General features: G+C 37.4%; 2 protein-coding genes across 2 annotated transcripts in view; one reads left to right on the top strand and one right to left on the bottom strand.

The window, feature by feature from the left end:
• Window positions 1–27,414, bottom strand: part of LOC110153471 (collagen alpha-1(XI) chain-like) — a 214,237-nt gene that overhangs the window by 152,347 nt on the left and 34,476 nt on the right. Inside the window, 1 exon segment of the mRNA XM_020917373.2 lies at window positions 11,118–11,249. Within this exon segment, the coding sequence (XP_020773032.2) occupies window positions 11,118–11,249 (132 nt within the window).
• Window positions 201–1,475, top strand: LOC129408412 (C-C chemokine receptor type 2-like). Its single transcript, XM_055152063.1, has one exon. It carries the CDS (start codon window positions 297–299, stop codon window positions 1,320–1,322), a length of 1,026 nt encoding a protein of 341 aa, XP_055008038.1. The 5' UTR covers window positions 201–296; the 3' UTR covers window positions 1,323–1,475.

Genomic DNA, 27,414 nt, shown 5'->3' with positions numbered 1-27,414 from the left:
TCGGGAACCAATGCTTGCTCTTTACAAAACCACAATCTAGCAGTGTTTTTCCCCCGGCACTTTTATCAACCTGAACACTGGTTTGTTCTCATGCACTTTGTTTCTGTTTTGCAAATCGAGAAGTGGGTATCTGATAAGGATCTCACACGTCCTCAGTTAGGGACTTACAGGAAATAACATGCGCACCGTGTCTCTGTGCTGCAGTATTCATTATAAGGGCTGTCAGTGCGGATAACACCTCTCACTGTCAGATTTGAGATTTCCTTTTTTCATTCAGAACCAGGAGGTACAAAGCCATGGAAGACAACACATCCTACTATGACGATGATGGTTTTTTTTCCCCCTGTGACAGCGAATTTTTGACAAACTTTGGACAAGTGTTTATACCAGTTTTGTACATTTTGGTCTTCATCCTTGGTTTTGTGGGTAATGGCCTGGTGGTGGGAGTCCTGCTGAAACACTGTCACAGGTCGAACCTGACAGACATGTGTCTGATGCAGCTGGCTGTGTCTGACCTGCTGTTCCTGCTCACTCTGCCTCTGTTCGCTCACTACATTGGCAGTTCTTCCTGGATCTTTGGAGACTTCATGTGTCACATCAACGGAGGTCTGCACAACGTGGGCTACTACAGCAGCACCTTCTTCATGGTGGTTATGACTCTGGATCGATATGTGCTCATCCAATTCGCTCAAAAGGCCTCCAAATACCGCACCAGGAAAACTGGGATGGTTGTGATCACATGTGTTTGGGCTCTGAGCTTCTGCGCATCACTGCCAGCCTTCATCTTAACACAAGCGGGAAAAGATACAGAAGATTCAGAATATGTTAGTTGTCAAGAAGACAGAACCTGGGAGAAATATAACATCTTTTCCACAAATATCCTGGGTCTTGTGCTTCCTTACACTGTGATGGTGGTGTGTTACTCCAGGATCATCCCTACTCTGATGAAAATAAGGAGTACACAGAAACACCGCAGTGTCAAGCTCATCATCTGCGTCATGGTGGCATTCTTTCTTTTCTGGGCTCCGTACAACATCACTTTATTTCTGTATTACTTGAAATTAGTAGATGTACTGGCAGACAGCTGTGAACTGGACACAAACCTTAGGCTCTCCATCACAGTAACAGAGACTGTGGCCTACAGTCACTGCTGTCTGAACCCCATCATCTACGCCTTTGCAGGGCAGAAGTTCATGAAGCGCTCCCTTAAGATGCTGAGGAAGCTGCTGCCGTGGGCCCACTCCAGCAGAGACGTGTTCGAGAGTTCATTCAGAATGGGTTCAGTAACGTCACGAAACTCAGTCACAACTACTGTCATGTGAGATGCAGATGGCTGTTTTTTATGTGTGTGTTGGGATACTTAGTTATGTGGTATTGCATGTGAGAACCACAATAGCATTGACATTTAAATGTACATGCTTTTCTATGGCATAAAATTGCTTACTTTTTGATTTTGTGCACTTTTTTCTGTCAAATAAAACCAGTTCAGAAAAAAAATCATGGTGAAGTTCTTACCTATAGGAGACACATTACTCAGACTTTAGCTCCTGTTTTGCTTAAACAGATAAATGCATCTCCTCTGAACCTCAGCTCACACTGTTAGTCTAATCAAAAAGTGTTTTTATTGAGTATAATGTCTTGTGCTTACGTGTTTTCATGTGAGACTCACTGTCGTTGTGGCTCTGGCTCTCCTCAGTGAAACTGGTCCTGTTCTGTCAGGAGTCAGCTTCATCTCTGTGTATAGGGTTTTATATGTTTATTTTGTTTTCATTTTCTTCATATCCTCAAGCTGATACAAGCCGCATGTGAATCCAATGCTGGCGGTGTTTATTCCTGCCTGCTTTCTACAGGCGCCCAATCAAGCACAAGCATAGGAAAAAGCAACCAATGACAGCACATGTAAAGGGGGACTTGTCCAATCAGAGATGACTAAGTATGTCCCTGACAGACAGCCAGAGCAGCCAATCAGAGTAGAGGACAAAATCACAGAAAGAGCACTTTGTAAAGGGAGAGATAGAGACACGCTCAGAGCATGCTCCTGTCCTGTACTGTACTATACTGTACTAGGGTACTCAGGTATTGTTAAAGTCATGGGGAGAGTGTACTGACCTCTCAAAGAGGTGGTGGTACTTAAGAGGGGCATTTTTAGAAGTGGTGGGAAATACATGGGAAAAATCAGGCACAGAGCCTTTAAAATACCTTGTTTAATTGCACAGGAAGTTATACACATACAATATGAAGCCAGAAGAATGTCCCGTTTAATGTTAGCTCTAACCACTAGCTTTCATTTATTGGGTTGTTAAAAGGAGAGATTAGGCCATCACGTGTTGGTAAATGAAGGGATAGGAGAACAAAACAGTAGCAGGGGGTCTGACCACTGCTGCGGCATCTGTGCAGCTAACACGTGCTAACGATTTGACATGTTTTATAGCAAACATTACAGTGTCTACCATTCGGAAGTAATACATTTAGCTTTAATTCTGTGTTTAAATGAATACCAAAGAACGGGGAAATTTTAAGACAATGTTAAAAGTGTCTATGTCTGTGTGATTCGCATAGACAAAATCCATTTCTTTTTTTCCTTTTCATTAGGAGTCTAAGCTTGGCAGATGAATAAAATCTTCTAAGAAATGACAATGGTTAGATTAGCAAACCCACAACCACAAAACTGTAGCTTGTTATTCTTGATCAGGCTAACAAGTTCTTATAAGTAAAAGTCCACTGCATTGTTCGCCAAGAGTAAGCTTATTGAAGGATGGATGTGGTAAAGCCATTTTCAGTTGCAAATGTGGTAAAATATCTTTAAAAACATACAGAAGTTTTAAGCATTTAACTTGTAAGTTGTGTTTTTTTACAGACTAGATACATTTCTCAACACACAACATCACTAAAATGTGGAAGTGGGTAGTCGCCTTACTTTTTAAAGAATTGAACTTGTCAGCGTATTTATCTAGCAGCATACTTTTGTTCCTACTTTAGTAATATTTTATTGAAGTAACAGCAATCTTGCTTGAGTAAAAATTTTGGTTGGTTTTGGTCTTCCCACAGTGAGGAGATGACAAGTTTCATGTTGAATATAAAATTGTTTGAACATTTGTGATTCTTACACTGCTCCTTCAGACACGTATGATTTTGTTTTTCTATTTTTTTTGTGAAATATTCTTTCAAAATAAGAGATTTTTTTCGCATTAAAGTTTTGTCCTTCCATCTACATTAACTTTGAATTATAAATCAGAAGTTGTATCCCATTAGTTAGTCTAGATAGTAGTTTCCCCCCATTTTTTTTTTTTTTTTTCATTCTTACATTCTTTCATTCTTACTCATTCTTTCTTTCGCGTTTTATTGGACCACTACTTAATACTTCTAGTAGAGTGATATGATTTTGAAGTAACATATGATTTTGGCTACTGAAATGTAAAAGCTGATGATACCATTACAAGAAAAATCCCCCACAAAATCCATGCAATTTTAAAGAGATATTTTTTGAGCATGGAGCGACTGTCATTTTCATGTCTCTGTTGCCGTCTTTCTCCCCCATATCTCTCTCTAGTCGCAGAGGAAGGATAAATCAGATTGAGTTAGCGCACAATCCGCTGATCTCCGCCTCTCTATCAGAGCGGGGATTCAGACGAGCCCCCTGACGACCGCCGAGATCATCAAAACACCATCAAATCCGCAACTGCCTGTTTGGCTCGTCTCGTGTCCAGTCAGTGACCAAATGAGAGGTCAAAATGAAGAGAGTCTTTGGCCAGACGGTACTGACTAAAAGAAAAGAGAGAAACAGAGATTGTGGAGGAACGATTTATAATGATTTATGGTCTTGAAGAACTTGGCTGTGCCCGGGCTTGGATGAAAGGTGAAAATACTGAAGAGATGTCATAAAATAGTGCTTGGTTGCGTCTTCTGCATGGTTCCCTTTGTTTTTCTAGGGCCAGATGTGAATGATACAAGTGCTTTAGCGGATTAGCAACTTCAGCCGCTAATCCAATTGTGGTTGAAACAGTTAAAGAAAAAAAATAAAAAAGTTTGTTATAAATGGGGCATTGTAAGTCTAAATCTTAAATCTGTGTAGAAAAAATTCAAGTTAAATAGCCAAGTGACGAGAAATAAGCCAATTAGCTCTCAAGATTGGCAAGAGTGTTTTACATACTGCATGCAACAAATGTGTCTTCAATTCATTCAATTTGACCGAATTTTGGTGTGTAACAAGACACTTAAATCTATGCTAAATTCTACTCTCAAACTAAAAGCACCAGTCAAAAGTTTTAAAACACCACACTTCTTCCAGTTGTTTACTGTTTACTGTTGACCAAAACGTATTCTAAACTTTTGATTCATGAAAGTGTCCACCTTTGGCAGATATAACAGCTGAACACACTCGTGGCTCGTTCTTTTTACAATAGAAATCAAATATTCTTCAGAAAGTTGCAGTCTGTTGCAGAAGTTCCCATACATGTGTGGCACTTGTAGGTTTCTTGGTTTTCACTCTTCTGTCCAGTTCATCCCAAACCAGCTCGATGGGGCTTAAGTCTGGACACTGTGCTGGACTCTTCATGTTTTCAAGCTTTACCATCTTGTTCTTTTTTTCCTGAGATAGTTTTGGCAGAGCTTGGACTTGTGTTTTGTATCTTTTATCTTTTATCTAACCTCTGTCTGTCCAGTACTTACCTTTCTACCATTTCAAGCACTTCATTGGACTTGCATGACTTGAATTGCAATAAATAACTAGAAAAAACAGGGTGGTCTAAAACTTTTGACAGGTAGTATATATATCTTTACTTTCCTGGCTCACGTGGTCACTTTATTGGTGATTCTGAACATCACTGGAATCTCAGGAATGAAATACAGTTGTGTTGTGTGAAATTAAGAGTTTTCTTGGGGTCATAAGTATCTTCAGTTTTTTAATTATTGCCCAATAACTGAAGTTGGGTAGTACTCAGTTACTTTTACATTTGTTTGAGTAACTTTTTAAAGAATTCACACTTTTCTAGCATAGTTTTGTACCAACTTTTATTGAAGTAACAGTACTCTTACTTGAGCAAAAGTTTTGTTTACTATTCGTGAGTAAGTCTACAAGTGACAAAATCTTGTAGACAATATGGAATTATTTGAACATTTGTGTTTCTTGCACCACGCTTTCAGATATGATTTAATTTTTACCAGATTGTGCTTTATTTAATGTTTTGTTTAAAGGCACACTGTGTAATTTTTCAGTTCGGGTTTGTCACCTTCTTGTTTCTATGGATATGTCTTTACTCTACTTAAAATGTTCCACAATACGATATTAAACAGTTCTACCTTACATTTATTAAATTACAGGTGGTTTTATAGCTTAAAAACACCTACAAAAACAGGGATTCTGACTGTGAGTGAGGGCGCCACTCCACAGATCTGGCCTGTAACTTGGTCTGGTTTGTTCTCCATCAAGATAGAAAGTTACTCTTAGGCTACGTTCAGACTGCAGGGCTTAATGCTCAATTCCGATTTTTTTGTGAAATCTGATGTTTTTGCGAGGTCGTTCACATTTCCAATTAAATGCGACTTGTCTGTGACTTCAGTGTGAACATTAAACGGCCCGAAAGTGTCCCGCATGCGCACTGGAGACACGATGACGTCAACCCCATGCGTCAACCGCAGCGAGCGTGCTCTGTGTTTACGGAAGTTGTTCCAAACATGGACGCGAGCATTGAGCACCTGGCGATTTTACAGTTCCGGTTTCCGCCTGCTTCAGCGCAGAATAGTGACGTTTGTCGCTTGTTGATGACGTGTAGGTCGGATGGATGCGCTTTGGCTGTTCAGACTGAAGTCGCATGTCAAAAGATCGGATATGTATCGGATTCAGGACCACATATCCAAGTGACCTGGGTTGGATTTGAAAAAATCGGATCTGTGTCGTTCAGACTGTCATTAAAAGATCGGATACAGGTCACATAGAAGCCAAAAAATCGGATTTGGGTCACTTCAGGCTGCAGTCTGAACGCAGCCTTATTTGAGTAGAAGTGTTTTTTCTCTTACTTGATTTCTTGGAGCACTACTTTGTACTTCTACTCTAGTAATATTAAGTTAAAGTACAACTTTTGGCTACTCTACCCACCTATATCTAGATAAAAATTTGACAAATAAAAATGTTTGAAAGTCTGGTGACATGATTAGTCATCACTCCTTTAGTTTCAATTTAATTTCAAATAGTGTCGGAATGTTGGAAAACATTTGTCCCTTTCGCTTCTCAAACTGGAGATGGATAATGCAGATTTACAATGTCCTCGTGACCAAAACACTCCCTCTTGTCCTTTTAGGATTGACAAGCTCTCCATCTTGTCTATAGACGAAACTCGATGATAGAGCAATATTTTCCACAGATCGGAATGGCTGGATACTTGGACTGCACTGGATCCGGCTATAGTCCTAGCGTTGACTTTTCCAGGTTTTGGAGGTCTAGGTTTGGAAGGAAAGGCTAGTATTTCCCTGGGAGTCTGGGTAGAGCCTGTTAAAGTCATTAAAGATATAAATCACCGCGTTCTTCAGAGTGGGCTGGGGAAAAAGGGGGGAGATTTTCCATTGCTCTGACCTCATCAGTTCTCTCTAGCAAAATACCGGAGGAAAAATGTCAGCTTGAAAAAATAAATAAATAAAATAATTGACACAAAAAGGTGCATTTCAATTAAGAAAATCTGGTTCCCACAAAGCCAGAATAATAAAATTTAAATGACAAAAAAATGACAATTTCAAAGCGTCGAAGATAATGGTATGTCAACACTTTTCAGACTGAGAGGGAGCAAAGTGGACTTCAAGTGGTAAAAAAATGAAAAGAACAGAAAAAAAAATGGCTACATTGAATTATGGAAATCTGGGAAAGGATTTTCAAGAGAGCCAGAATAATAAAAATCGTATTACAATGTGGCTCAAGTGTAGGAGACAATTGGTATGTCAATGGTTTTCAGACTGAGAAAAGTGGACGTCAAGTAGCAAAAAAAATGAAAAGAAAAGAGAAAAAATGACACAAAAAGCTACATTAAATTATGGAAATTTGGCAGATGATTTTCAAGAGAGCCAGAATAATAAAAATCATGTTACAATGTGGCTCAAGTGTAGGAGACAATTGGTATGTCAACGGTTTTCAGACAAAGTGAGCAAAGTGGACTTCACGTAGCAAAAAAAATTTAAAGAAAATTTAAAAAATGGCTACACTGAATTACGGAAATCTGGCGGAGGATTTTCCAAAAAGCCAGAATAATAAAAATCATGTTACAATGTGGCTCAAGTGTAGGAGACAATTGGTATGTCAACGGTTTTCAGACAAAGTGAGGAAAGTGGACGTCAAGTAGCAAAAAAAAAAAAAAAGGAAAGAAAAAATTGACACAAAAAGCTACACTGAATTATGGAAATCTGGCAGAGGATTCTCCAAAGAGCCAGAATAATAAAAAATCAAATTACAATGTGGCTCAAGAGTAGGAGACAATTGGTATGTCAACGGTTTTCAGACTGAGAGGGAGCAAAGTGGACTTCAAGTTGCAAAAAAAAAGAAAAGAAAAGAAAAAAATGACACAATAAACTACATTGAATTACGGAAATCTGGCAGAGGATTTTCAAGAGAGCCAGAATAATAAAACAAAAAAGTAACTACAATGCGGCTCACGTGAAGGAGACAATTGGTATGTCAACGGTTTTCAATCAGACCGAGAGGGAGCGGAGTGGACTCTGTGAAAGTGCTTAAAGCTGAAGGAAATATTAATGGTTCAAATATGTGCCTAGAATACTTGAGAGGTGCTGGCAGAATAACAATGTGGAAAATGAAGCCATGTTTATAATGAAGATAGATTCAAGTAATACTATAACAAAATTGCTATTGGCACAGACTAAAAGGCTGAGTTGATGTTTGGTTGAACGAGGACTTTGCGTGTTGACAAGGTGGGTCGTACTCTTTGACAGATGAGAGCTAATTGGTGTTTTTTGTTTTTTTTTATCTCTCTAATTTAATGTCTTTCTCTCTTTTTCATTTTATGATTCTTATTTATGTTTTGATTTGTTTTTATTGTGATTTTAATGTATTTCTTATTCTGTAAAGCACTTTGAATTACTTTGTTTACGAATTGTGTTATACAAATAAACTTGCCTTGCCGTGCCTAATTATTATTCATGTATTTATTTATTTGTTTACAGTTTTGTCTTTGTTTATCTCTATCCAGATTGCTGGCATTTATGATTGAACTTTCTTTATTTCTCAAGACCACATTTTGAATTGCCATGCTTAATTTTGATTTAAATTGTATTTAAAATGAAGAATTAAGCTTCGAATGTTACATTTGCTAAAAGTTATTGGTAAGTATCCATGTACATATGATTATACATTAGAAAACTTTGACATATGATGAATTTAAATGATGGTAACTAACTAGTGGGGATGTAACAATAACACGAAATATCGTGATATCGTATCATCAAAAGTCTCACAATAATATCGTGGGCTGACACAATATATCGAATTACAAGTTCCTTTCCTTAAATGCATGGTTTTATAGTAGCAACAGCTTATAAACATAGGGACTACATATCCCATGATTCATTTCAGTGCAGACAACATGAAGAAATATGTTTTTGACTTGAATTCTTGGGATTATGATGGAAATAATTCACACCAAAATCTTTTCATGGCATTTTAAAAGCAAAAAAGTGTCCTATCAAAAATGTTTGCTTATTATATATTATATTATATCCTGAGTAAGTAGGAATGTAACAATATGCAAATCTTAGTTTGTTTTTACCTCTGTCGACTTTTAAAAACTCCACCCAGAGTATTTTACAGAATATTTGCACATGTTTTTTAACACTTTTATATCTGCAAATGTTTCACTGTCTTATATCTCTATTCACTGTTTCATGTTATAGTTTATGTGTGAGTGTTTTCTGGTTGTGCCTTTGTTTTATACTGCCTCTTGGCCAGATCGTCATTGTAAATAAGAAGGTGTTCTCAACTGACTTACTTGATAAAATATTGAATAAATAAATAAAAATAAATAAAATCTCATGGTACGATATGATCACGATATGCCTCTGACGTTACGATAATTATTACGATATTTTGGAGGAGTTAAGAGAATTGTACATATGCTATTTTTTCCTTTTTAAATAACTTGACCAGTCTTCGATGTGAATCATTACTAACATATTCCAATGATATAATATATAAAAGTGCTTAATAACAGTTATTTTATTAAGTAGTAAAGTAAGTAAAGGATCATGGCCTGTGCAGTTTCCTCTTTTTTAATACTTTCAAGTCAAAAACCTTGCAATTCGATATATTGTGATGGCCCACGATATTATTATGAAAGATTCTGACGATACAATACCACGATATTTTGGTTATTGTTACACCCCTATGACTAACCAACTGTATTGCATGATGTAGAAAGTTCAGTTTTCAGTTCGTTCCCATTTTTGTTTAGATCGGCTCTTTGTTTTACACCCCATTTCCTGTCTGACTCTCCATTACTGTCTGGAATTCCCAAGAATATAACAATATAATGTGTCACTCCAGGACAGACCAAACATAAATCTTTGCTCAGCCTTGGAAATCAGACTTTATAATGGTTAACATGTCTGCTGAACTCACATGTAGTTTTGTTTGGTTTAGGTCTAATACGAAAGCATTTCAATTAATTCTTGTCATCATTCCTCACAAATCTCCTATTTCCTGTTTCTCACCCTATTCTCAAAGTTACTGCAAAATATAGTAAGTTCGTGACAGTGAAAGTAGTCAGTTATAAGATTATATAATGAGATATGCTGAGTGTTTCAAATTAATGTTTTAAAACTTACTGTAGATTTAGAACAATCGTCCATATCATTCATAAGACAAATTAGTTTTTATTATTTTACAGAACTGTTTTTGCAGTCAGATAGAATCTAATCACAGTTAAGATCTGAATAGTTGCACAGTTCAAAGTCCTCATTCACTTCTGAATCTGTGTTATCATTCTTTTCAGATCTCTTTCACTTCCTGTTTCCTGCTCTCCTCTTTTCATCGCGCTAACCCTCTTCCCCTGCTGTTGTCAACACTTTCTCTGACTAACCGTTTATTTAGCCTCTCTCCCGCAGGACATCTTTACCTAATGACCCACATCACGAAGCAGAGCCCACCTACCCAGAGCCGCACGGTTAGACCACTGGTGCTAAAACTGAAATTCTTGGTTGCACATGTTGCATAATCTAATGGTACTTTTGAGAGTCAGTTACATTGTTCATCTAAACCTGCTGTGAAAAAACTGAGCATTTAGTTTTAGTCCTGGTTGAGATTTAGTTTAGTCCAAGTGTATTTCTTATTTCGAGTTGGTTTAGATAGAAGTTCAGTGCTGTGGTGCTGGTTTAGCTCATGAAGTCTTTGTCTTCTCCTTGTTCAGACCTGGTTTACTGGTTTAGGCCTGGATTGATTCTGGTTTAATTTGAATCTGAATTCTTCTTCAGTTCAGGATTATTTGCCGTCTTGACTTTTTGCTCTTAAAATTAAAGTTATCTCTACGCGTGCATTCACACTTGTTCATAGGTCACATCAAAATTGAGAATAAATATGGAATAAATCTGGAATTAATCTGGCCTTGGCAACAATTAAACCAGGACCGATTCTCAGTTCCCAGTCTGCAGACTCATGTATTCTCCTCCAATGCGTCCTCTGTGAAACGGGCGGAGCAACTTCTCATCCAGGGATTTCAGGCGATCTTGCCGAGAAATGGACTTTGAATTGGAGCAAACGTGGGGTGCAGAGCGTGACGTTGCACAAGTCCACAGGCACACAAGTCTGTACAAGTTCGGGGATTGAGAAACTGTCCAGGACTCGAATAGGACCAAATCAGGTCTGCAATCTGGACTAAACTGGTTTACACAAGACCCAACCAGGACAAGTGTGAACATGCCCTTAGTTCTAAGTTTAATCCTGGGTTGATTCTGGTTTCACTTCAGTCTTTTTCAACCCTTTTTTGCTCTTAATATTAAAATTATCTTTGTTATCTTTAGGCTCAGTATAGCAGCGTACGTTTGCAATTTTAGTTGTTGCTTGGTACTAAAAGTTTGAGAATAACTACATATCCCCTACACACACCCATCACACAGACAGTTTGACTGACCACTTCCTCCTCGGGCTCCTGGGCTTGGGGTGTGTCGTGGTGGGCGGGGCTTTCACAGTCGGGGCTGTAGTGTTCACAGTAGTCGTGGGCCGCTCGGGGGTCCGCCACGATCAGGAGCTGCTGGATGTCGCCCTGCGAGAAATCACACAAGAACAATGGATTTAGCAACTTGCACTGTTAATGTGTAAAACTAAAACCAAATGCTGTGGACTGAATGTTAGTCTTGGCTTAAATACAGTTGTCTGTGATTTTCTAAACTTCATTTCATTGTTTGCTTGAGTACAATGACAATAAAAAGATGTAATATCAGCCAATAAATAACTGTAATAATTGTTCACATAAAATTACCAAATCAAGATCTGTAATGTTCCACACATTTTGAATACTTCCCATGAGCAATGATCAATTCTAAGCAAAACATTGTATCTTTTGAATGGTCAAAGGTCCTCAAAATGTCACCCATAAACTGTTAGGACCATGGAAGTATAATAAGATCTGGAAGAAGGTGTTTTTTATTATTTATTTATTTATTTATTTATTATTACCCTGTGATGTGCATTGTGCATTATAACCGGGAGTGTGCCTTTGTTCCCTCATTTCTAAGGCCTTTTTTTTGTTGTTGTTTTTATTCTCCAAAATTAGGTCCTTTGTTCCCACTTTTCCTTTATCATCAATTTGCATCAGATTTTATCCCTATTTCTCCCAATTTGGACTACAGATGTAATGTAGAGGTCATGGTGTAAAGGATCGTAGGGTGAAATTACTCTGAATCATACCTTTAAATGCGGTATAAAAATAAAAAATGACTTGAAGTGACTTAGAGTTTAATTTTGAGAACAATCTTAGAAATAGGAAAAATTTTAGAAATAAGGGAACATAGGGCTGAGGAAACATAGGGCTGAGGGAACATAGGGCTGAGGAAACATAGGGCTGAGGAAACATAGGGTTGAGGGAAACATAGGGTGAGGAAAATAGGGCTGAGGAAACATAAAGCTGAGGAAACATAGGGCTGAGGGAACATAGGGCTGAGGAAACATAGGGCTGAGGAAACATAGGGTTGAGGAAACATAAAGCTGAGGAACATAGGGCTGAGGAAACATAGGGTTGAGGAAACATAAAGCTGAGGGAACATAGGGCTGAGGAAACATAGGGCTGAGGGAAACATAGGGCTGAGGAACATAGGGTTGAGGAAACATAGGGTTGAGGGAACACAGAGCTGAGGGAACATAGAGTTGAGGAAACATAGGGCTGAGGGAACATAAAGCTGAGGGAACATATGGCTGAGGAAACATAGGGTTGAGGGAACATAGGGCTGAGGAAACATAAAGCTGAGGGAAACATAGGGCTGAGGAAACATAGGGTTGAGGAAACATAAAGCTGAGGGAACATAGGGCTGAGGAAACATAGGGTTGAGGAAACATAGGAGCTGAGGGAAACATAGGGTTGAGGAAACATAGGGCTGAGGAAACATAGGGTTGAGGAAACATAGAGCTGAGGGAACATATTTCTGATTCCTTATAACCAGTTCTGACCAATTAGCGTGACAACAACTAGAGTGGAGCTAGTACAAACTCAGAGTGGAGCTAGGTTAACACTTACAAAGCTAACTTTTAGCCGCTTTGAAGATTTACAAAATCTGAAAAGTTCCCATTATAAAAATACTGGGAAATCCCTACAAAAATCCAAGTTTTGTGAAAGCTGTGGATGCCCTGTCAGCTGAACACTTACTACAATGTGCACTATGGGAGAATTCTTTTTGGGCCAGAAATCCCTGGAGCTGCAGCACCTATTGAAAGGCCACTAATCAAACTCACAGCAGGATAGAAAGGGAGTGTTATGTTGAGTTCTTATTATGGGTTCATTGTTGAAACCCACTCAGTTATCAGCCAAAGCATCAAAACAAATCCTGGATATTGCATCTGCTCAAAAAAGTGTAGTGTGATTTATTCTTTGAAACCAGATTCTCACAGAGGTAGAGGTCTTGAACTGGACCAAACCCATTTTGACTTTCTACTAAATTAATGTGGCTTCAACTTTACAGCTCTTTAGAGATGGAAATACTCACGGTCCCTTGTCCTTATTTTTACGACTTTTAACCCAAACCAAATGTTCACAATATTCAACGAGTGTGCACCTTTTTACATTTCTTTCATTACAGCAGGTTTGAATCAGCTTCACGCCATCAATGATAATAAAATGTAACTAAAGCAGATGTTGAATCAAACTTAAAGGAACTATACTACACAAAATGGACTCTTGTGAACATTTGGGCATGTTGGAATGTTGTTATCTCATGAAAAACATACCAGGAGTTGTGTTTTGTTTCATTCGCACATGTTTGAATAACCCCTTATTATCAGTCTGTCTGCATCTGCAAAGCTCAAAATGTTCCACCTTGTGATGTCCTGAAGCGGTAGTTTTCAAGTTAACAGCCTTTTGTTTAGTAGAGATGAGCAATTTCAGAGCTGATAGTATTCAAGTGATTCTAGTGAAGATGTATGAAGTTTAAAAACACAGTGGAGGACGTCCTATTACAAAATGACAAGGTGGAACAGAGTGTATTCTGTTTGAGAGAAGACTCCGGGTATGTTTCTGACGAGGAAACAATGTTATAACATATTGTCGACGAGAAAATGGCGTAATATGGATCCTTTCAGTAATTCCCTAACTACAAATTAAAAATAGCAATAAAGATAAATAAAGTAGGGAATACTAGAAGGCTTAGAAATCGCTCTGCTACACAAAATTTACATTATAGAAGCCCGATAATGTCTGACTAATGCTATAGTCGATATGTAAAAGGTCTGTTTTGCATTTGGAAAAAAGGAAATTAGATACTCTCTGTAAGACTTTTCATTGGCAACGACAAATTGAATTCTTTCAGTAGGAACATGTCTTCACCAAATCTGTGGAGGTGGATTAAAATTCAGGGCTGGTATGTTTGTGGTATGTTATAAATCAACACATTTGATTGAATAAAGTTGTAAAGTTGCTGACTCAGAAATCACTCAATTACTTCTTGAAACATAGCTGAAATGAGCTGTTAAGAGATTGAAATGCAGAAAAGCCAGAAATTGTACTCAAGAGTAAAAATCAAATACAACTAGATACTAATTTGAACAGGTATTAATACTAAAAAGTCACATTCACAGGACAAAAATTCACCTTTCCTGAATTGCTTTAGAATAATCTTCAGCTGCATAAGAGCACGTAGACTTGTTTACGCTCATGGACCACTATGGAACGTACTTGGACGACGGAGGGATTACACAGATATAAGCCCACACAATAATATAAAAGAAAGCGCTACAATTTTATGTTGAAAATGACATTCTAATAAAAAGTGTTATTATCATTGTGGTATCAAGTCAATTCCTTAGCATCTATAATGAGTTATAATGCTAAAAAAAAGCTCTTTTCCTGCTTTAATAGTAGCACATAAAAATATTCTTACTTAAAAGGCCCATATTACGCTATTTTGTATTTATTTTTTTACCTAATCTATGTTGTTTTCTCATCATAAACATACCTGGAGTTGTGTTTTGTTTTATTCACACATGTTTAACACACAAATCTGGCGTGCTTCTCTCAAACTCTGTTCCACCCCGTGATGCAATGTGGTAATACAGGAAGTGCTTCACTGTGTTTTTAAACTCCATACACTGTCACTAGAATCATTTGGATGATTTCAGACCTGGAATTACCAATCTCTACTGAAAAAGGAAGTTAAAAGGAGCTATCAACTTGAAAACTACTGCTTCATGACATCACAAGGTGGCATTTTGAGCTTTGGAGATGTAGACAAACTAATGATATAAAGTTATTCAACGTGTGTGAATGAAACAAAACACAACTCCAGGTATGTTTTTGATGAGTTAGCAGCATTATAACACAAGCTTTAGTATCTTTCGCAACACTTTAATCGTCTAGTAACTCATTTGTGCACACACAATTGTACTATTCTTTCAAAAATGTCAACTATTTGCATAAAAGTCCTTTCCACTCCTTGTAGAGATAAATATTGGACATGTGTGGACCTCAGCTGACCTAAAACCACACTCTAAAAATACACCTGGTCCAGCTAACGACTGGGCGAATAGCTGAAGTTGGACGTCACAGCGGAGTAAAGGTGAGGGGAGAGTGCTAACAGGGTGGCCCTATAGGAAACTCATACATGCAGATTGTATTCAATTACAGGAGGCAACATCTGTGTGAGCTTATGGCCTCTGGAGCGCATTCACATTAGTCTATATGTGTGACCTGTGAAGCTCAGAGGGATACAGGGCCAAAATGACATCCAGAAACGATTACTAAACTGTGTATATTTTGTTTTATATGGTAAATCTGCAGCTTTCCCGTCAAAAAGACACCTAAATTCAAGTTTGTGCTGTTTTCAATGGCTTTTACGATTTCAAGTAGTTGGTGACATCACAAAAGACTGCCCTGATTACAATCTGGTAGGGGTGTGCAAAAATATTGAAATACCAATATATCGCATCGTTTAATGTGATGATACAGTATCGATATCGTGGGCTGCTGTATCCATATATCGCCAAGAGTAATTTTTGGTATATTTTACTCAATTATTCTGTTACAGAGCTACAGTTTTGTTGCTTGTTCAGAGCTTGCTGGTTGACATTTTCACTGTTTTGATGATTAAAATCAGAGTGTTTCATATGAACGTTGCACAAGAAGTGGTTTAACAAAGACTTTTAGTTTCACAGCCATGATTTAGCCTTTAGTTTTTATTGAACCGTATTGAATCGATTTGAAATATATCGTACCGTAGCCTTTGTATTGAGGGATGTATAGTATCGGCAATTTCTTAATGATATCCAGCCCTAAAACCTGGTGCTTCTGATTACAAATACCTGGCTGCAGGGGCTGAGTTTGAAGCGTGGATACCTGTTAGACCAATCACACTGTTCCTTATACCTCCAGACTCTCCTCCTCTCTCGCTCTCTTCTTTAATCCAGTTAGTTGTGGTTGTGGGCAGAGTTTAGGTGTTTTGTCCCACTTTAAAATCTTCTGCTGAAAGTTCACGCTTCACTGTGATTGGTTAGATCTAGATGAAACTCATTCAAAACCGTGCAGAGGCTAACCAATAAATGGAATAAAAATGCCTGTGTTAGGCCATAGAACTGCAGTCAAGTCATTTTTTACATATATTCCAGCTACACTCTGGACCACTGAACTCTAGTCTTATTAGGTGTTAGGTTATGAGTCCCATTTCACATCTGTTTTGAGTGTATAGTAATATTCAACCCCTCTAAAATGATTCACCTAATTAGTGGTTTTCAAATTTTTAGAATATGATGGTGTTACACTCGCAGATGTCACACTTTTGTGATTGTGATTTATCCGACAAGCACTTGTGATTGCGATTAAATTAGAATTGAGAAGAGGACTGACATATAAACTGACTAAACTACGTTAATGGGTGAAATTATGGTACTTCAAAAATTGCAGCCCTTGACATTTTCTAGCTGCTTCCATTCAAATTGTGATTTCGATTTGATTGCAATCAGTCTCGCAGCTCTAGTAGAGATCATAGAGAGTACATTACATTATATGTGCACAAACTACAACTCTATAAATGGTCTTATGACTGAACTGGCTATGGCATCTGTGATATTACCTCAATGCTCTGTTTAGCTAAAACTGAATACCAAAGCATCATAAACTCCCATACAAGCATATTTGAATATGAATCCCATTATTATTGATACAGATGTAGTGTATTGTCCAGCCCTGTGCAGTGACCCCTTTAATCTCTCAGAGCTGCAGCTAAGCCAACATTCTTTCAGCAGCACACTGTCATAAATCTTAAATATGGGACACATTTGGATCAAGATAAGCATCATAAGTCAACTTGTCAACGCTATGTATCCGAGTTACTAGATGCCTGGTTGAATTTCTTGTCCATATTTCCAAAATGCAATATTTTTTCTTCATCTAAAACAAATATGGTGTTGTGTTTTGTTTCATTTGTCCATTTTTGAGTAATTCCATATGTCTCCTGAGAGCGCAAAACCCTGTCTCCTGTCTTAAAAATAGTGACAATACAGTAATAGGACTGTTGCCTGGGATCCAAAATACAAACTTCTTCAATACGTTACAAAGATATGAGTCTGGTCACAGATGAATCTCCCCGTTTTTTGACTGACAGGTGGATTAGCCAATCAGAGACACACACTGCCTGTCCGGAATAAAGTATCACAGGGGACTGAAAAAGATTGTCGATTTTTACAGAATTAATGAGTACTAAACTCTGTTAATCTGAGGTGCGAGAAATCACTGAAATAAACAAATTTGATTACAAGATAACATTTGGAGTGGCTTGAGGTGTGACAGGCAAATAGGACTGGGTAATATGGTGAAACAAACAAAAACTTTAAACAGTTTTGTTTTATCCCTTAAGATTTTTATTTCTTCTTATTAAAAGCAAATAGAATTGTTTTTTAATCTTGAATTTATTAACCTCAAAAAACGGTAACAGATAAAATAGTCACGTTTATTCCTCCAATGTCTGAACTCTAAACATACTTTACTGACAGAGAATTAGCATGGACAGAAAAAGCTTTCATTAAACTCATTCATTGACAATTTGAAACAATAACATATTGATTCACTATGTGTTTTAATAGCATAAGATACTGTTAAATCAATATCTAAGTATATGCTTCCAGTGACTGCTGCAATCTCCAGTAGCTGGTGATATCACAAAAGACTGCCCTGATTACAGACATGTGTTTCTGATCACAAACATGTGGCTACAGGGGCGGAGTTTGTCGTGTGAATATCACTGTCTTCTTTAGTCTTCTAGGTACTGCCCGGTTTAGCTGATCTATTTGCAATGTGGCTGTGGGCAGATTTTATGTGTTTAGTCCCACTTTAAAGTTCATGAGCTGTAAGCACTACAGATGTAACAATATCCAAATCTCACGGTACAATATTTTCACAATATGCATCTCATGATACAATATTAATTGCAATATTTTGAAGAGGCTGATATAATTGAAGATAGGACACTTTTTTGCTTTTAAAATACCTTGCCAAGATTTTGGTGTGAATTATTACCGTCATAATCTGAAGAATTCACATAAAAAACATATTTCTTCATGTTGTCTGCACTGAAATGAATGATGGGATATGTAGTTCCATATGTTTATAAGATGTTGCTACTATAAAACCATGCATTTAAGCAAAGAAACGTATAAATCAATATATTCCGACAGCCCACGACATTATTGTGAGACTTTTGACGATACGATATCACAATATTTCGGTTACTGTTACATCTTTACTAACACTGCAAAACTCCCATTGCTTTCACTATTGTAATTTAGTTAGGTTTACACTACCTCACTTCACCTTGTGCCGTCTGCTGGCTCCGTACTTGTACTAGTATAATCAGAACACTGTGGCCTGCGGTATTTTCCAGACACAGCTGAAATCGCCTCAGTGCCCTTGTATTCATATTACTTTCTGGATCGCCTTCTATTGTTTGATATTTGAAATTCCAGGAGTATTCCAGACTTATCCCCTGGCTTCACGCAAAATTGGATGAACTTTCGTCTTAGCAGCAAAACGACTGATGTATTCATTTGTCTGTGTACAGTGTTAGCATGTGCATAGCATATGACACGTGTTAGCCTAGCATAGTGCTCTGTAATAATAACATTCAAAGGGAACATAAAAACGGGAGGCGAGACAGAGCCTGATCAAAAAGATGAGTGTGTCTGGAGTTGTAAAGAAATCCTCCCTTGATGTACACGTTTTTCCTACAGGCGAAACACATTGAAGTTTTGGAGCAGCCTGTGCGCCCATTCATTGTGAGAATATATACCATTAAAGTACAAGATATAAATACTCCACAGCTGTTTCCTGAGGGATCGTGAGACTAAATTAAGACATTAGAGACGGAAATTGCAGATTCCTGTGGCAAGGTGACACATTAGATGGATATTTAGATTTACTCTACTTTATAGGGCCCATGCTGTTTTCTGATGTATGTTCTATTGTTTCCTCCTCATAACAAACCTGGAGCTGTTTTGTTTCATTCACACACATGTTTAACACACAAATCCTGCAAATTAAATCTAATACAGGAAGAAGGAACAGCTCCACTGTGTTTTTAAACTCCATACACCACTAGAATCTGGAATCTCCACTAAACCAATGGTAAAAGAATTTGCAAACTACCACAGCATGACATCAAAAGGTGGATTTTAAGCTTTGGTGATGTAGACAGACTAATAAAAAAGGATTGCTCAAACATGTGTGAATGAAACAAAACACAAATCCAGGTAAAGCTCACTAGAGTCAATTTTGCACAATACAGGAACTTTATGAAAACCAGCCATGGGAATATAACGGGAAATTGACGCATAAATTCGCTAGCCTGATTCATCAGCTGGTTTCACTTAGTGGAAACCGTCTGACCTTGCAGCATTAGGATTCGTTCATTCGACGGTAGGTAGGTACTTTTTTTTATTTAACCAGTCACTGCTGTTTGGTCGTGACGTATGTAATGCACCAAATCCTGTAGGAAGAAGGACAATAACGTCTCTCCCCTTGATAAAATTCACCATTCTCTTTGTTCCGGCTTTAAATCCTCGACCTCGGGAATCACGGCTAACACAGAATGTATGGCTTCGTCTACAGCCATTTCGACCGCTTTGTTTACTGTTGTGCTGAACCACAAAAGGGGGTCAGACAGGTGCTTGAGTTTGACGTCATGGCTTCACAGCTCAGTTGGTCTCTCAGCTGACAATAATAGTCAGTCTTTAACCTAAAAGTGAACAGTATGAGAAATATTATAGTATTGTACAGTCCATAGCACATTCATAACAATTATATATTAGACCCTATAATCTAGACTAGATTGTGAAATAGATTAGAAACTTTGACAATCTTTAAACGCCACCACATGTGCTTACATTTACTGGAATTTATTGGATTATAAATTTTTAGAGAGCCTCGGAGCTTCTAAATCAACTACAAACAGTGCAAACTTTGTTCTTAATACGTTACATAAAGGTGCACTATGTAAATTTTCGTGCTTGTCTCCATGGAGATTAGGGGTGTGCAAAAATATCAAAATATCCTATTGTTTAATGTGATGATACAGTATTTTTTGGTATAATTTACCAAATTATTTTGTTACAGCTACAGTTTTGTAGTTTGTTTAGTAGAAAGAAACTCATTTATGCAACACATTTGACATTTTCACTGTTTAGATGATTAAAATGTTTGTGTTTCATATTAATTTTGCTCAAGAAGTGGTTTAACAAAGACTTTTACTATCACTGCCATGATTTAGTCATTATTTTTTTACTGAACTGTATTGAATTGATTTGAAATATATCGTATCAAACCGAAAGTGCACTGTATTGAGATATGTATCGTATCGTGGCCTATGTATCGTATCTGGAACTTCTGAATGATACCCAGCCCTAATGGAGGTGCTTTGTCTATGTTATATTCCATGTTCTAGTATGGATGCCCAATAATCAGGTAGCACCACAATGCCAAGTTACAGTTTAATTCTTTGTTGCTGTTTTTAAAGGAATAAAACACAAAAAAATTTAAGGAAAAGTGACATTTTACTATGGAATCTACCTGGACGACTGAAAAATGGGACATACACCAGTGTACGCAGACATTTGGGGCGAGGTGGGTTAAGTGTCTTGCCAAAGAACACAACAACAGCATTCATCTGTCTCTAGGTCAATGGATATGGCTGCTCAACCGATTAAGTTTATGTCGAAAGGGGGATTCAAGCCACCAACCTTCAGATTAGTGGAAAAACGCTCTACCAACTGAGCTACTGTGTATAGAATCCTCCTGGATGACTGAAAAATAGCACAGACGACAACCCTACTGTGGAACATTCCTGACAAAGCAATACATCTCCATGGAGACGATCCTCGACCAGAAAAGTGACATTATCTGCGTGTTTATTTCCATGCCAACAGTAGCCAAAGCAGAAAATGTTTAGCACATCTTCAGCAGCTCATAACCTCCATCCCTGGCTTTACAGTTCCCTCATATATTATTACCCTTCAGACGTGTGTGGAGAGGAGGGCTTCAGACTGAAATACTGAGTGATTTGATGCAGCCTTCCCGAGCCGAGCCAGACGAGAGATGACAGGAGGCACGGGACTTTCCCATTTTGACTTTGGATCTAATTTGGAGGTATAAACACAGCGCTAGTTGGAGTCTGACTGCAGATAATTACAACCATCCCCCATTTGGAAGTCGTAAAGAGTCCGAAACCTAAAGGAGTGCGAGTTTCACGTGAGAATTCAGCCTATAGCTGTTAGTGCTAGAATTCAGGAAGTCCTAATTAATGTGGTTCATTTAAGGATATAGACCTTTGGTTGTTTATCGATTAATCGGCTGATAGTGTCTTAGTTTATTAAAAATAATGAGCTCCTGTGCAGGTGAATCCGTGTATCAATTGTTCATTCGTTTTTCATAATAAAACCAAAAATAAGAAAACAAAAAAACATTTATTTTCTTCATTATTTGTCTCCAAATCCAAACTGAAAATGCAGATAATGATTAGTTTTTTTCAGTTTTCAATTTTGTGTTTAAATGAATAATAGGAAAAGAAGGTTTAAAAAAAGTATACTACGATGCCGGACTTTTGCGCTGCATACGGATTGATCCCAGGACTGAACCAGGTCTAAAACTGGACTAAACCAGAACTGAAGCAGGACTAAATCAGTCCCGGTCAGTCCTGGTCTCAGTCCCGGTCTCAGTCCTGGTCTCAGTCCAGTCTCAGTCCCAGTCTCAGTCCTGGTCTCAGTCCTGATCACCTGACAGTCGCACCTCCGGGCCCGTCTCAACACAGTCCTGGTTTAGTTCTTGTTTAGACCTGATTTAGACCTGGTTTACTCCTAGTTTAGTCCCGTTTCAGTCCTGGGATCAGTCCTGGTTCAGTCCTGGTTCAGTCCATATGCGGCACAAAATTCCAGCATCACAGTTTAAGTCACGGAAACCGGCTGTTATCCATTTTTTCCATTATTCATTAAAACACAAAATCGAAAACTGAAAAAACAAATCATTATCTGTTTTTTCATTTTGGTTTTGGAGACAAATAATGAAGAAAATGGTTTTATTTTGAAAAACAAATGAACAAACGATACACTGATTCAGGCTTCAGTGCTTTTGCCACACCCTCTTTTTCGATGTGTTTAGTTGACCAAAAATTCCTTTAGTCAACTACAGCCTTAGGTTCAACATAGATTGGGTCACTGTCTGTATATATTCTGTATGTGTAAGTGTGCTATGTAACTTTTCTGGTAGAGGATCCGCTACCTTCTTGTTTTGTCTGTAAAAATACCTTGAAATACCTACCTAGTGTCATCACCTGCTTCGTTTAATGGCATATTGTGGAACATTCCAGGCAAAGCAATAACTCTCTTTCCATGGAGACCCTCTGCTGGGAAAGTTACACAGTGTATTTAATTTATCTGAAATAGACTTTTTGGACCTTGTCTTAGTGACTTTTCAGGCACGTTCACACTTCTACAGGACTGGTTTGAATGCTGTAGATTTGGTTTGGTCTCGTTCCCATTCCCGTCCAGGTTTAGTTTGAGGTTTACGTCCAGGTTTAGTTCTAATTAGGTCCCAAATTTGATGTGATGAATGTGTGAATGCGTGACCACAGCCTTAAGGAGTTTAGATCCAAAATAAACTTTTTTTTTAGATCTCAGACTTGGGTTCATTGGTTCTCAAATTGTAGTAGAGTACAGAATGTTTTGTTTTGTTCAATTTAGAATTAGTTTGTGCTAGCAATTCTTTATGCTTCAGTCTTATCTGGAGATGGTTTAGCTCCAGTTTTGATCTAGGAAATTGTTACGGACTGGTTCAGATCTGGTTTATATCTGGTTGGAAAGCATAATATTTTCTAAGGTGGAGTGTGTAAAGTCTTGCAAACAGCATTGTCAAAACCAGTTGCGGTGTGGTTCACAAGTAAAAAATATTAAAACCAGTTAGAACTATTTGCAGCCACCTACTTGACGTTTTGACTAATGGCATACCACATCACTTAGAAGTAAAATATGGGTAGTGTACCAAAAATAATACGTGAATGAACCAGAAAGCGTAACCATTTCATATGCTTTGACTCCAGTTTTAGCTGTGTGTCCGTTTCCATTTTTCTCAAAGGATAAAATAACATTAGCGGACATTGAAAGTAACACATGCATTGTAAGAGTGTCATTACATGGTCTATAGCCTGCAGGTGCAACAGGTCACTCTGTCTCAAGAACAGCTGAGGGTCACACCTGGATCACACTTTGGAGAGGTGCCAAAAATATGTGCAGCCCAAGCCAATAAAATACACACGCACAGTATATATATTTATGACTGGCCTGTACCAACGAGTCAGTCAGTTGGGATCATTTCAGCACTACATGTCAGCTGCATAGAGTTTGTTTAGTAATAATGATGAAGTCAAAATCCGCAGATGAAAAGTGGATTATGGAGTAACAGTGAAGCTTTGTGGTTAAATACTGTACACACCAACAATAGTGTAACCCTTGTGTTGTCCCAATAATAAAATATCAAACTCTGATAATAACTGATCATCTTTCTTCAAGATTAAATCTTATTTTCTTTTGTATTACCATGTGACCTTACATCTGTGTGATCCCTGAGTGGTCCAGGTAAGTGCCTTAGTGGTCCATGGGCATATACTAGTCAACATGGGCTTATATTTGAAGATCATTCTGAAACTTTTTTAAAATTGATACTTGATCTAGTGTTAATATCGATAACTATGATAACTATCTGATTTTTGATACTTCGATATATCATTGTTTCCCAAAAAAACAATGGTGTATCAAAACCTGCGGGTCGTAACCGGGTTTCTCATTTTTTCTGCAGCACCGTGAGAAACGATGAATTACTGTTTTTCATTGTTTAAAACTTGAGTAATAATAATTCAGTTCAGAGAGACACGATCATTCAGTCAACAATAAAATATCCTCGTTAATGTTCAATAACGGTCACAGATTTATTTTGTGATTTACGAATAACGTCTATTGACTTGGGTCGTGAAGATTTGTGACTTTTAAAATATGGGTCCCCAGATAAAAAAGTTTGGGAAACACTGCTTTAGACAACCCTATTTTATGCATGGTTCAGTTCTGTTTTAATGTTAATTTAGTCCAATATAGGACTCGATAGCACCACAGTATGAGACTTTTTCGTCAACATTTTTTTATTTTTTTTTTTTTTACATTTTTTGAGCAATTCAAAAAGTTATGTTTTTATTCCTCTGAAAAACATAGGCTATGATATTACACAGTATGGAAAAAAATGTATCTATCTCCATGAAGAATGTTCCGCAATATGGTTTTCACATCAATATCATAGAGTCAGGAGATGTGCCACCTCAAGAAAGTTACATACTACATCTTTAACTTCTGGTTTCACTCAAGTTTTATCTGGCAAAGCACAACTTCAGTCATGAATTCGTACACAGTTTAGTACATTTAAGGTGGACTTACTAGAAGTCACATATAGTTGTTTGGTATTAATATTCTGTTCTTTTAGCAAAGGTAACGATGTGAACAGTCGACAGTTTAAACAAAGACCATATTACGCAAGGCAGGAATGAGCAGAGCTTCTGTAAAAACAAACCTTTTCCGTTATCTAAACACAGAACAGTGATACACCACGCTAATGTACCATATAAAGATAAAATAAAATAATTTATTGGACATTCATCACTAATAGAACTTTGCTATCAGCTGAGATAAAACAGTCCAATAATTTAAGTGTGACAGTCTTTTCAACACATAGTTTCCAAGTTTCCATTAATTTCCATAACTATATTTCATTCTGGACTAGGACTCTGCAGCCATTATATCATAACCGTACACTGCACATATCCATATCCATATGCATATGCATGTGCTTGGCAGCTGAAAACATGACTTAAGACTACATTTCCACTGCAGTCCACATGTGCAATTAAAACAGCTTAAGGCCCTGTCAAGAATCATTTGAAAGAAGCGAACAAGCTGCATCCATAGAATAAGACTTTGTTAGTGCACTATATAGACCCAAGGAGGACCTAAGGCGGAGGTGGGATTTGCTAACTTAAAGAGGACGTATTTTACTTCTATAGGGTAGTAAAGGTCCTACATTTCACAAAATTGACTCTTGTGAACTTTTGCAATGTTATAATGTTGTTACCTCATCAAAAACATCCCCAGAGCTGTGTTTTGTTTCATTCACACATGTTTGAGTAACCTTGCATTATTACTTTGTTTACATCTCCAAATCTCAAAATGCTCTGTTCCACCCTGTGATGTCATGAAGCAGTAATTTTCAAGTTAACAGCTCCTTTTACCTTTAGTTTAGTCAGATCTGGGCATTATACAACTCCGGGGCTACATACAACTCTTTGGTTGACTCTGACTGGCCCGTTTAAGTTAATTTGTAAATACAAAATAAACATATTTTATAATTTTACCTCATGCATGGACGAAAGCTGTGTTGCTTTTATTTTAGAGGTGTTTTTTAAAATTACCTTTTATAAGGCAGCCTCACTTTTTCATTGCTTATTCATGACAAAAACTCTTCACAGTTTTACAAGCTCGTCAAAACAATGTAATTTACTGCTTTTTACAAAGAAATAGTATTAATATTATGCAGAGTTGAGTTAAGCATTTTGGCCCAGTCCTCCACAATATTTTCTGTTTCTCATGTGGCTCCATGGAAAAATAATTGCCCACCTCTTTTTTAGTAGATATTGGCAATTAATGGTCTGATGATGAAGGTTTATGAAGTATAAAATCACAGTGGAGCACATCCTGTATTACCACATGATATCACAAGGGGGAAGAAGTGTTTTTAGTTTGAAGGAAGCCTAAATATGCACGATTTGTGAGTTAAACGTGTGAATGAAACAAAACACAACGATGAGGAATGATGATGAGGAAACAGCATTATAACATCAGAAAGTGTAATATGAGCCCTTTTATCTCACTGTTTGACTGAGATTTGACTGTTTTCATGTCAGACGCACTTTCTGTGGGTTGTCATAGAAAGAAAAAATCTTTAAAACAGATCACAATGTCAATTTTACCATGATATACCTTATTTTGTGTTGTTTAAAGAAGACATATTGTGATTGTGCCTGCTTTAAGGTTATAATCTATGACACCCATGGATCATTATGTTATAATTTGGACATTTTAAATCACAATACTCATCTGAAATGACTTCATAAGAGAAACAACTCTGCAGAGCATGACAAAAACTAACCAAAGTGTTATTATAAAATCAACAAAACTGATATTATTTACGTAACCTGGCTTTGACTCACTCCAGATGTGGCTCCAACAAGACTCTTCTAAATGAAGAGTTAAAGGTGTTAAATCTTACAGATGTTTTCGCTTTGAGAATTTCAAATAGCCATAACTTATTTCTGCATTCCACCTATCAAACGTATCAGAAATAGCCTAACTCTCCAACATTTAGGAGAGAATCACCTCACCAAAACACAATATGAAATTTCAAATCTGCACAAAGGAAATTAGACAGACATATGACGGCCTAAAATGTCTAATATTTTCCAGAAATCTTCCAGTCTTTATCAAACGCAGCCGCTCTGTGGTCAGAGGAGGGATGGAGTTTCTACAAATGTCTTGCGCCCTTCAAATATGAAAACATTTTGCGCTGCCAGTAGCTTCGAAAACTGTTGAACTTTCTGAACCATCTGCGAGCTCGTCTGGTTGCCTTTTCTTCACTTCTTCGTTCATTCCTCCCTCCTCCTCTCCGCGCTTCACTTCTTTCTATCAACAATGGGCTCACTGCACCTTGAGTCTATTACCCTTTGGCTTGCATAGACCCTTAAGTTGGACCAAAAACTCAAGGGACAGTGCAAAGGTCATATATAGGTACGACTGCATACTAGGACTGTCAAGAGTATTCAAAATCTAAAATCTGCTGAAGTATAGAAAATCTACTAATCGATAAAACTAGTATTGAAATTAATTTGAGCAGGTATTGATACTAAAAATCACATTCACAGGACAGCAATGAAACTTTTTAAAATAAATTTAGAATGATCTTGAGCTGTATCAGAACAAATATAAGAGCACAAACACTAGTATAAGGAACTAAGGAACCTACCTAGACCACTGAGGGATTACAAAGATATAAAACAACATATTAATATAAAAAAGTACATGACTTACTGTTGAAAATCACATTCTATTGTCTAAAAAAAAGTGTGTTTTTATCAGAATTCATATTGAGTATATTGAGT

The sequence above is a fragment of the Boleophthalmus pectinirostris genome, unplaced genomic scaffold, assembly GCF_026225935.1.
Source record: "Boleophthalmus pectinirostris isolate CB_2022bp ecotype Guang Dong unplaced genomic scaffold, ASM2622593v1 HiC_scaffold_16, whole genome shotgun sequence".
NCBI classification, from domain to species: domain Eukaryota; kingdom Metazoa; phylum Chordata; class Actinopteri; order Gobiiformes; family Gobiidae; genus Boleophthalmus; species Boleophthalmus pectinirostris.
The sequence above is the reverse complement of the archived record's forward strand: the minus strand, read 5'-3'. Positions and strand labels throughout refer to the sequence as shown.

Bases quoted from the DNA above. Each gene is read 5' to 3' on its own strand.
- LOC129408412 (XM_055152063.1), top strand. From the start codon at position 297: ATGGAAGACAACACATCCTACTATGACGATGATGGTTTTTTTTCCCCC.